The 12,178-nt window shown below is 41.5% G+C and overlaps 1 protein-coding gene across 3 annotated transcripts in view; it reads right to left on the bottom strand.

Moving 5' to 3' along the window:
- Positions 1-12,178, bottom strand: part of MAN2A1 (mannosidase alpha class 2A member 1) — a 201,301-nt gene that overhangs the window by 45,238 nt on the left and 143,885 nt on the right. For all 3 annotated transcript variants that reach the window (XM_007055422.4, XM_043546417.1, XM_037901532.2), the window contains exons 13-15: positions 10,415-10,580; positions 2,082-2,318; positions 1,837-1,959 (exon numbers count right to left, since the gene is read on the bottom strand). In XM_007055422.4, the coding sequence (XP_007055484.2) occupies positions 1,837-1,959; positions 2,082-2,318; positions 10,415-10,580 (526 nt within the window). The remainder of the gene's footprint in view (positions 1-1,836; positions 1,960-2,081; positions 2,319-10,414; positions 10,581-12,178) is intronic.

Here is a 12,178-nt window from a genome sequence, read left to right as displayed (position 1 = left end):
TGACTCTATTATCCTCTAGGTGCTAACAAGCTTATTGTTCAATAATTTGCTCCAGTATCTTTCCAGGTATTGAAGTTAGGCTGATTGGTTTACAATTCTCTAGGACCTCTTTGCTCCCCCTTTTAAAGAGAGGTAGTATGCTTGCCCTTCTCCAGTCCTCTGGAACCTCACCCTTCCTCCAGGAATTCTGAAAGACAATTGCTAACTGTTCTGAGATTGCTTCAGCTAGTTCCGTAAGTACCCTAGGATAAATTTCATCAGGCCCTGCCTGTATTCCCAACTTGAATACATCTAGCTTATCTAAATATTCTTTAACTTGTTCTTTCCCTATGTTGGGTTGCGTTCCTACCCCTGTTGTTAATATTGATTGTGTTAAAAATTGGGTCACAATTTACCTTTTTTGAGAAGACTGAAGCAAAATAGTCATTAAACTCCTCAGCCCTCTTTTTTGTCATATGTTATTAGCTCTCCTTCCCTGTTAAGTAGAGGGCCTCCATTTTCCTTTATCCTTCTCTTGCTCCTAATATATTTTTAAAAACCTCTTCTTCTTACCTCCTTTGCTCAGTATAACTCATTTTGTGCCTTAGCTTTCTGATTTTGTCCCTACATGCTTGTGCTACCCTTTTGTACTCATCCTCAGCAATCTGTCTTAAGAGCCCTATTTCCACTGGGGCTCTTAAGAATACTAAGATGTGTAATTATGTCAACCTGACTGATAAATTGTTTAGAGTTCATTGATGGCTTTACCAGGAGCCCTGTGTACGAGGCAGCATGTTGGTTCACTGCCTCAGGAAACTGACTATGACTCAGTCACAGTCTGCCTTTCAGTTCCTCCGTCCTTTCTTCTGTAATGGAAGTGGAGAGGAGGGTGGGATATATCCTGTGTGAGCCCTATATATCCCCAAAGCTAAGGTGGTGGGAAGCAGCAAGACTACAAAAGTTGCTCCACCCACAGTATGGCTGGCCAGTACAAGGGACTATAAACATGTTATATGCCCTTTCTTCCTTGTGCGAACACACAGGAAGGGCTTCAATCTGACCCTACATCAGCAATTAAAGTTCCTCTGAGGGAAAACTGGGACTGGAAGAATGAAGAGAAATATTAAGGTGCATGCTATCATTTACCTTTATAAAACCGTTTCACTAATATGAATATACATGGTAACAAGTACAGATACACTGAATGTTTCTGAATTTCCAAGGAAGTTGAAACTAAACACAAGAGTAACTGAAAAGAGTATGTGATTTTTAAAAAAAATAATTGCTGAACAAAAATAATGCCTGTTTGTAGTAGATGATGGCTAAATTAGACAGCCACTTGCTCTTCTTTTTATGTTTATCATCATCATTTATGCTGCAGTAGCGCTGAACATCTCAATGAAAGTTGGGCAGCATCATGCTAGGCACTGAATAAACACATCATAACAGCCCATCCCACAAAGAGCTTACAGTCTTAAAAAAGTTTAGCATATTCACTCTATTATTCCATGTATAAATTTAGTATATCCAAACTCAGACTAAAGGGCAAAAAGAGAAATAGGGAGAAAGAAAAGCTGGGAAAAATGAATGAATATCTGCAATACACTTTTACTGTAAGACACGAAAATGAGGTCTTGGCCACTTGTGGTCATTGAAAATCTCATGGCACTTTCTGCCAGGATTGTCAGTGTCCCCTGTTAAAATTCCAAAGTGCATAATTTGAACACAGTGCTTCACAACAGATGTAGCTATATTTCAATGGTGGGTCAACCACTGCTTCTAGACGTAGTTTGCAAGTGTTCTGGGATCTTTCAGGATGGAAAGCCTTTATTACAAATATAATATGAGTACTATTACCTTGGCCTCTCCATCTGGTAAGAAGAGATAAGCCCCGCTCTTATCTCTGTTACTTGTAGTTCCATACCACGCAAACTCCACCTTTATTTGATGATTTTTGCCATCTTCTTTTGTGTTCATTTTCTAAAGATAAATAATCACAATTTGAGAGGGTGACACATTTAGTTTTTACGCATCAGAATCTTTTATGCATCAATATTCTTATGAATAAGAAATACAATATTTCATATTGTGAGCCAACATACCTTCAGAAGCCCTGAGATCCCAGAAAACCATAGTTTCATATAGGAGTTCTCTAAAGTAATATCATCCGCAGAATTTTGCATCTCCTTGATCTTGAAAACCTCATCTGGGTTCACCTGCACATTATTTCCTCCACTAGTATATATATTATAATCAGCCAAGACCATTTCTGAACTCAGAACCTCCAAAAGCTGATAAACTCCCAGACCCAAAGGCGGTAGGTGCACCATGAAAGAGATCTGTTGGAGCAAGAAGAAAACATATTAAAAATGTACTGTTATCATTAAAATAAATTTCTGAACATACTGCACCAAATTCATGCCTGCTGAATTTCTATTCATCTCAATAGTTACACCAGCACTGATTTTTGCCCAATTTCCAAGAATGCAAATTAATATTAGATTATTAATAAGAATATTTCAAATTATTAAGTCAAATGTTCTAATATTTCATCACAAATAAAAATGTTGCTGCTATTCATCTGATTAGCAATATTTCAGAAGGGCATGATCATTGTTTACAAAGATGAACAACCGTTAAAATTTTTAGTCTATTGCTATAAAGAAATATGATCTGTAATCTTGAGTTGAGCATATTGCCACACATTAAGGAGATGAGCATAAAATTGGTGCCACAGGTCAGAAATATTCTAGAAAGCGGAGAATGTTGGAGTACAACAGTAACATATCATTATGGATCTGAACAGGAGAATATAATGGAATGTGGCCCAAACTGCCATTGATTCTTTGCTGCTTACTTAGGCCTTGTCTACACTATGAAATTAGGTTGAATTTATAGAAGTCGGTTTTGTAGAAAGCGTTTTTATACAGTCAATTGTGTGTGTCCCCACACAAATGCTCTAAGTGCATGTAGTCGGCGGAGTGTGTCCACAGTACCGAGGCAACCATCAACTTCCAGAGTGTTAACACTGTGGGTAGCTATCCCACAGTTCCCGCAGTCTCCGCCGCCCATCTGAATTCTGCGTAGAAATCCCAGTGCCTGATGGGGCTAAAACACTGTCGCAGGTGGTTCTGGGTACATATCGTCAGGCCCCCGTTCCCTCCCTCCCTCTGTGAAAGCAAGGGCAGACAATCGTTTTGCGCCTTTTTTCTTGAGTTACTGTGCAGACGCCATACCACGGCAAGCATGGAGCCCGCTCAACTAACCGTCACCGTATGTCTCCTGGGTGCTGGCAGACACGGTACTGCATTGCTACACAGCAACAGTTTATTGCCTTTTGGCAGCAGACAGTGCAGTATGACTGGTAGCCATCATTGATGTAGTCCAGGGTGCTCTTTTAACCAACCTCGATGAGGTCAGGGTCGCCTGGGCAAACATTAGAGTTACTCAGCTAGGTCATTTCCCTTTTAAGTTTCGTCTCATGGAGATTCAGTCCTACCGGCAGTGCACTGTCTTTTAATCTGCAGCCAGCAGAAGACAATGGCCAGCAGTCATACTGCACCGTCTTCTGCCGAGCACCCAGGTGATGACGATGGCTAGCGGTCGTACTGCACAGTCTGCTGCCAGCAAGATGTATAAAGATAGATGAAGTGGATCAAAACAAGAAATAGATCAGATTTGTTTTGTATTCATTTTCTCCTCCCTCCCTCCGTGAAATCAACGGCCTGCTAAACCCAGTTTTGAGTTCTATCCTTGAGGTTTTGAGTTCTATCCTGGGGGGGGGGGCATTCTGTTTCTCACAAACCCACCCCCTTTGTTGATTTTAATTCCCTGTAAGCCAACCCTGTAAGCCATGCTGTCAGTCGCCCCTCCCTCCACCAGAGCAACGGCAAACAATTGTTTCGCGCCCTTTTCCCTGGATTGCCCGAGCAGGAGCAGACGCCACAGTACAGCAAGCATGGAGCCCGTTCAGCTCACCACAGCAGTCATACACCTACATACACCTCGCGCATTATTGTGCAGTATATGTAGAACCAGCACCTGAAAAACCAGGCGAGGAGGAGACGGCAGCACGGTGATGAGGACATGAACACACTTTTCTCTAAAACCGCATTCCCCCGCAATTTGGAGATCATGGTGTTAATGGGGCAGGCTCATGCCATGGAATGCCAATTCTAGGCCGGGGAAACAAGCACAGACTGGTGGGACCGCATAGCATTGCGGGTCTGGGATGATTCCCAGCGGCTCCGAAACTTTTGTATGCGTAAGGGCACTTTCATGGAACTTTGAGACTTGATTTCCCGTGCCCTGAAGCACAAGAATACCAAGATGAGAGCAGCCCTCACAGTTCACAAGCGAGTGGCAATAGCCCTGTGGAAGCTTGCAACGCCAGACAGCTACTGGTCAGTCGGGAATCAATTTGGAGTGGGCAAATCTACTGTGGGGGTTGCTGTGATGCAAGTAGCCAACGCAATCACTGAGCTGCTGCTATCAAAGGTAGTGACTCTGGGAAATCTGCAGGTCATAGTATATGTCTTTGCTGCAATGGGATTCCCTAACTGTGGTGGGGCTATAGACGGAACGCATATTCCAATTTTTGGACCGGACTACAAGGGCAGCCAGTACATAAACCGCAAGGGGTACTTTTCAATGGTGCTGCAAGCATTGGTGGATCACAAGGGACGTTTCACCACCATGAATGTGGGATGGCCGGGAAAGGTTCAAGACGCTCGCGTCTTCAGGAACTCTGGTCTGTTTAAACGGCTGCAGGAAGAGATTTACTTCCCAGACCAGAAAATAACTGTTGGGGATGTTGAAATGCCAATAGTTATCCTTGGGGACCCAGCCTACCCCTTAATGCCCTGGACAGTAGTCAGGAGCTGTTCAACTATAGGCTGAGCAAGTGCAGAATGGTGGTAGACCATTTGGACGTGTGCATTTGGACGTTTAAAGGGTCACTGGTGCAGTTTACTGACTCACTCAGACCTCAGCGAAACCAATATTCCCATTGTTATTGCTGCTTGTTGTGTGCTCCACAATCTCTGTCACAGTAAGGGGGAGACGTTTATGGCAGGGTGGGAGGTTGATGCAAATCGCCTGGTCACTGAATACGCAGAGCCAGACACCAGGGCGGTTAGAAGAGCACAGCAGGAAGCGGTGCGCATCAGAGAACCTTTGAAAAACAGTTTCATGACTGGCCAGGGTAGCGTGTGACAGTTCTGTTTGTTCCTCCTTGATGAAAACCAACCCCTTGGTTGACTCTAATTCCCTGTAAGCCACCTGCCCTCCCGCCTTCGATCACAGCTTGCTTGCAAAGGAAATAAAGTCACTATCGTTTAAAAAACATGTATTCTTTATTAATTGATTATAAAAATAGGGAGATAACTCACAAGTTAGCCCAGGTGTGGTGTGGGAGGAGGGTAGGAGGGAAGGAAAAGGCCACTTTAAAACTTGTTCAATGCCAACCTTCTGTTGCTTGGGCTGTCCACTGGGGTGGAGTGGTTGGGTGCCCGGAGCCTCCCACCCCGCGTTCTTGGGCATCTGGGTGAGGAGGCGATGGAACTTGGGGAGGAGGGAGGGCGGTTAAGCAGGGGCTGCAGCAGCAGTCTGTGATCCTGCTGCCATTCATGAACCTCCACCAGACGCTGGAGCATGTCTGTTTGATCCTGCAGTATCCCCAGCATTTCCTCATGCCTCCTCTGATCTTCCTGCCGCCACCTCTCCTCACATTCATCAGCCACCGTCCTGTACTCTGCTATTGTGTCCCTCCACACAGCTCTGTCAGTGCTGGACGACTGCATGAGCTCAGAGAACATGTCATCGCACGTGCGTTTTTTTCGCCGCCTTATCTGAGATAGCCTCTGGGATGGAGGATGGAGGCTTGAAACATTTGCAGCTGCTGGAGGAAAAAAAGGGAGTGAAGTATTTAAAAAGATACATCTTACAGAACAATGGCTATACTCTTTCACAGTGAACAACACAATTCACATCACATAGCACATGTGATTTTGGTACAAGGTCGCATTTTGCATCTTATATTGAGTGCCTGCGGCTTTGGTGTTAGAGATCACACACGCAGGGCCGGGCAACAGAATTCGGCTTGTAGGTGGCCATGGTAAGCCATAGTCTTTCGGCTTCTGCAACCTTCATAACAGCAGCCACCTCCTTTTCCATACCAAGCAAAGCCCGCTGAGTTGGCCGTTTAACGCTGCAGTTTTCCTGTTAACGTGCAGCAGCAGAAACCAAACTAACCCCCTCCCACCATCCAGTTCTCTGGGATGATCACTTTTCCCCTCCCCCCACCACCTGGCTGGTATCAGGGAAGATCCCTGCTAGCCGAACGCGAACAGCTCAGCACCAATGGCCCACCATCCCCACTGTGGGGAGGATTTATTTTCAGCCACAGGCAAACAGCCCAGTCGGAACGGCCACCTTAATCAAATTCCCCTATTTCAATCAGGTTACCATGAACGATATCACTCTCCTGAGGGTAACACAGAGAGATAAAGAACTGATGTTGCTTGAATGCCAAACACCGGGACCATATGCTGCCAGGCTTTGTCATACAATGATACCAGATTACTTGCTACTAGCATGGCGTGGTAAAGTGTCCTACCATGGAGGATGAAATAAGGCTGCTCTCCCCAGAAACCTTCTGCAAAGGCTTTTAGAGTACCTCCAGGAGAGCTTCATGGAGATGTCCCTGGAAGATTTCCGCTCCATCCCCAGACACGTTAACAGACTTTTCCAGTAGCAGTACTGGCCACGAATGCATCCCAAGTCCTCAGGGCTACTTAATCATTAAAAAATGCTTGCTTTTATAACATGTATTATATTTAAAAAGATACACTCACCAGAGGTCCCTTCTCCGGCTTCTTTGGGTTGGGAGGGTATTTCAGTCAGGGTGATAAAAAGATCCTGGCTGTCGGGGAAAATGGTGTGCTGCGTGCTCTCCCCAAGCTCGTCATCCTCCTCATCTTCCCCATCTGCAAAATCCTCAGGCATGGTGGAGAGTACCCCATCCTCGGAGTCGACAGACGGGTGGGGTAGTGTTGGCGGCCCCCCCTAGAATTGCATGCAGCTCAGCGTAGAAGCGGCATGTCTGGGGCTCTGTCCCGGAGCGTCCGTTTGATTCTCTGGTTTTTTGGTATGCTTGTCTGAGCTCCTTACGTTTCACGCGGCACTGTGTTGCGTCCCTGATGTAGCCTCTGTCCCTCATGGCCTCAGATTTTTTGAAATGTTTTGGCATTTCGTCTTTTGGAACATAGTTCTGATAACACGGATTCCTCTCCCCATACAGCCATCATATCCAGTACCTCCTGTTCCATCCATGCTGGAGCTCTTTTTCAATTCTGGGACTGCATGGTCACCTGTGTTGATGAGCTCTGCATGGTCATCTGTGTTCATGAGCTCGCCTGGCCAAACAGAAAATGAGATTCAAAAGTTCCCGGGGCTTTTCCTGTACACCTGGCCAGTGCATCCGAGTTCAGAGTGCTGTCCAGAGTGGTCACAATGGTGCACTGTGGGATAGCTCCTGGAGGCCAATACCTTTGAATTGCGTCCACACTAACCCTAGTTCGAAATGGCGATGTCGATTTCAGCGCTAATCCCCTCCTTGGGGAGGAGTACAGAAATCGGTTTTAAGAGCCCTTTATGTCGAAAAAATGGCTTCATTATGTGGACGGGTGCAGGGTTAATTCGGATTTAATGCTGCTAAATTCGACAAACTCGTAGTGTAGACCAGGCCTTAGAAGCCATATAAGGCTCTTCACAGCAGAGAAAGAGGGTGGGTGGATCTCCAGAAACAATGTGCCCAAAGCTCCATATGTAAACTTTCCTTTCTCCTTCTAGAACAGCCACTGCAGAGCCCCACGCTTGAGATTTATTAGCAGTAATTAGCCGTTAGAAGAGGGCTGAAAGGAATATACATTGTAGGAAAATGATTCTGAAATGGGAACTCAACCTGGCTTCCAGATCAAAAGAGTAATGTTAAACAAACATCTGAACAGAGTTCCATGTAACATTGTTTGGTTTTTTTTTTTTGACAAATCTCAGTGAGACATTCACAGTAGAACAGAACTACAGGCACATGAAGATTGAGAAGAATCTCTATGATGCAGAACGGTTTGAAATTTCCCAGAATTATCAGACAGAACCAAAAGCAGGCATTGGCTCCAAGGCAAGGATCAGGCTTGAGAACAGAGAAATGGAGACTACATCAGAGTCCAGACCCAGAGGACTAGGGATCCAAGACCCTACAGCTCAAGTCTTGGATCTGAAGGTCTACTTAGCTCAAATGTCATCTCAGGTCCTCCTCTGATAATGTTTTTATAGCCAAACAGCCCCCACCCCCTTAGTCAATAGAGTGGTGGAAACTATGCTTTCTTTCACTTCAGGATAGCAGATGATAGATCTGACTGTACCTGAATTTCACCTCTACATTATTCTTTGAAGTCCACATTTCCCAGAGCTTTTTCTATCCGAGGTGAAGATCAGACAGAGGAGCCACACTGAAACTCTTAAACTTTTCAATTTTGCTTTTTGCTACTAGATACCATTCCCACTATATTTGTGACATTCCTTAAACTTCCTTACACTAAGGAATAGTGTGATAATGTTGTTCATTTACAATTGAAATTATTTTAAATAACTTATTTACAGAATTTAACAATCCTAATTCTGAAGTACAGTATTTATTAATCAAAATCTATGTCTACAATAACCCAACAATCCAAAGTAATGTGTTTCTAAGTCCTATAGCATACAAATTTTAGCCTTCCAGTTTAACATTCTTGTAAGTTTAAAGTGTCCCTATTTTCTTACGATTCAGCTGTAGCTGTATATTGCGTATACCCTGCCAGTATGAGATCTTCTAAGAATGTAACGACTACTATCAACATTTCTTTCAATAACAAGTATTTTTAAAAAATTTATTCTTAGCACACTAATATACTATTATATTCATATATTACTATAAGTATATTCCTTTGTCTGCTCTGCTAGGTATGAAATTGCTTTGTTGACTTCTCCACTACAATCATTCCCCGCCCCCCACCCCCTTTTATTTTCCTATCAAGAAGGAGTAAGGGGAGCGTTTTTCTCTCTTCTGAACCTCTCATAACAGAAGTTATGATATTAAGGCTGTGTACTCCAAAAAGCTAATTCATTAAAAACAAAGAAAGATTAACAATGGATTCTTAAAATGTACATCTTATGTTACTTTTAAAAAAAATGTGTTCTAATACGTTAGTTCAATAGTTCTGTGATACTCACTTTCACACAACGCGTAAATGTGCACTTATCTCACAACACTCCCTCCAACAGTGAGCATTGCATATTTTGGAAAAAAACATTTTTTGTTTGTTGGAATGATAGTACTATCACCACCACTGTAGACTTTTTTTTTTTTTTTTTTTTTAAAAAGAAGAGATCTTCATATCTGAGCCACTCACTTAATAAGAAAGGGGCCCTATTTCCTTGGCTTGAGTCTTTGATCCTTCTTGCATACGGAGGAGCTCAAGTCTATTTTTAATAAAAACAGTTTCCCTTAAGCAAAATACATTTAATAGTGTGGCCTGATACAAAGCACACTATAAAAAAACAGGCTTCCAAAGGATGGGAGTTTTCATTCCACTGCTCTGTAAAGCTTTTAGAGACTAAGATTTGAATCTGTGATATTGTTGTTGTTTTGGGGTAAAGGAAAAATCCTTGTAATAAAGACTATTTATTAAAAATGAAAAGTTATAAAAATCATCACTTGAAACACTTCAAAATTGGCCTCAGGGCTCTCCTTGTAACCAGGGCATCGAATTCAAGGACATACATCCCCTCAGAAATGCAGTGAAATGGCTATAACATCCCTGTGATGTCTAATTGCCATTTAAATTAATGAGGATAAAGCAGCAAAGTATCTAACATGTATACACAGCAGCTGCTATACAAACAATTTTCAACAACTTTCAAACAAATATTTCGACATATCCACTTTTTTGACTCAAACATGGATAAACAGAAATGTAAACAGGATACAGAGATCAATGCACTTGTAGAAAAGTTGGGGGGGGGGGGGGGAGAATTCTATTTAAACACATATACTCTAAGTTTCAACCCAAAGCAATTTTAAATGATACCAAATAATAAATTCCCCAAAATGAGGCTCATTACTGAAACACTTAATCCAGTATTAAGCTTTGCTAATATCACGAAAAGTAATGAAGTTTAGAAAGTTGATGCTATTTCTTAGACCTAAATGAAGACAGAAATGATTTAATATTCCTTCCCTCTCTTACATAGAATCTTCTTTATAAAATTGACACAAGATTAATATATCTGAAGTCTAGTTTTCTTTATTTTATTTTCTCCTCTAACGTGAAGCTATAGTACATATCTAAGTGCAAATCAGTATAACTTACACTTTTTATTTCAAGTGACATACCTGATATGCTTCATGTGATACTGTAGTTGTGCCATCCCATACTCCACTAACCTGGACCATAACAGGTTTTCCCGAAGGAGATAATACTTTAACTTTAGGTGAACTCACATAGATTGAAACCACTGAGAACCGCTCCTGTTCTGTAGGATTATAAACCAAAAGGTACCTGCAAAAATATTTTTGCCATATTATCTTTACGAAAATCATTTTTTCTTTTCAAGTTATTGTATTATTTCACACTAATTATGTTCGTGGAATAATTAAACCTATTATATATGTATACAATGAAAATATATGAAAACTGTAAACAGGAAAAACAATGGACGCCTTTCTTAATGCTACTTTTTCTCACAGGCTTTAGACAGAAAGAGGTAACTTATGGTACTCACAAAAATTCGAATACGTTTAGCAAATGAGATGCTTAGGAATTTTCTTTGGCCATTACAAATAGTCTTAATGCAAAAATTGTTCTTAATGTCAATGTTCTTTAAAAGACTGAATTATTGAACACTAAGAGTAAAAGGTTGTTCACTGTTCAATTCTGCATTACGTTTATTTGTAAATCACGTAAAATAAGAACGACAGCTTCCTACTGGGTTCAGTGTAAATGGCAAAAGAATCAAAAGGCAAACTGTAAACATTTTAAAACATTTTAGTAAGAATTTGTTAAGACCTTTGTTTTTGAAATACCCACTGCTGAGGCTGAAAGTTTTGAAGGGAAAAAAACAGTGATAGGAAAAATAATAGCCTTTAAAACTTATTGAAATCTGGTTATAACTAGATTGGATATACATTCTTTTTCCATATGATCATATGAATGCAGTTTAAAGTATCAATACTCATTTATGTCTTCAAAGTTACATGCTTAACTATTGCAGGATAATACTGTATGGAAATATTTCCAGGAACTTTGTGTCTATTTGTAAAACATGTTTGTGTGTATGCAATCTTTCCACATAGCATATTCATATGAAAAGTGCAAAATACCATGAATTGGATTGATAAATGTGTTCACCAGAAAATACAGACCAGACAATGTATAAGTTGACAGGCTTCTTATAGCCCAAGTTATAGGAGTATTTCCTTGCTATTTGGACATAGACAACATGGCATGTGAAGTTAAGTATACAGAATACTAAATCTGAGGCATGATATAACCACATAACTCTGATTATTTTCCTCAATATGTGTTTGTGTGTCGGGGAAGGGGAAGAAAGAATAAGTTTAGAGTTACAGAATAAGAAGATGAAGGTAGTAATAACTGCTGGGCAAGTTCCTAAGCACAGGACAGATTTGGATGACAACAAGGAGTTGTGGTAAGCCAGAAAGATGAGGCAGAAAGGACAGCTGGAAAAAAGTGATGAAGTAGAAAGGCAAGAAAGATGAGAGGAGAAGGAGTGAGAGACAGCATGGAGAAGACCAGGAGCAACAGGGTAATCATAAGTGGCCACTGGCCAGCTAGTCAGTTTACAACCTATGGCTTTGCTAACTAGTTTAGAAAAAGTACAGCTTCATACCAGGCATCATGGAACATGCCACTTGCCAGCTGACAGTGAGGGAAAGATTAACTTAAGTGATAAAGTTTCAGAGACCAGCTGAAGAAGTCCCACTGAATAAATAAAGGGTTTCACCACTCTGAGTATATACCAACTTTTTTTCCAGACAGATGTTAACTTTTAAAACCATGTTTCATAGTGAAGAATTTAGTATTAGCTTTATTGAATACTTGTTTTATATTTCACATTTAGATTCTCCTTTTGAATA

Source organism: Chelonia mydas, chromosome 5, assembly GCF_015237465.2.
Source record: "Chelonia mydas isolate rCheMyd1 chromosome 5, rCheMyd1.pri.v2, whole genome shotgun sequence".
NCBI lineage: Eukaryota > Metazoa > Chordata > Testudines > Cheloniidae > Chelonia > Chelonia mydas.
The sequence above is the reverse complement of the archived record's forward strand: the minus strand, read 5'-3'. Positions and strand labels throughout refer to the sequence as shown.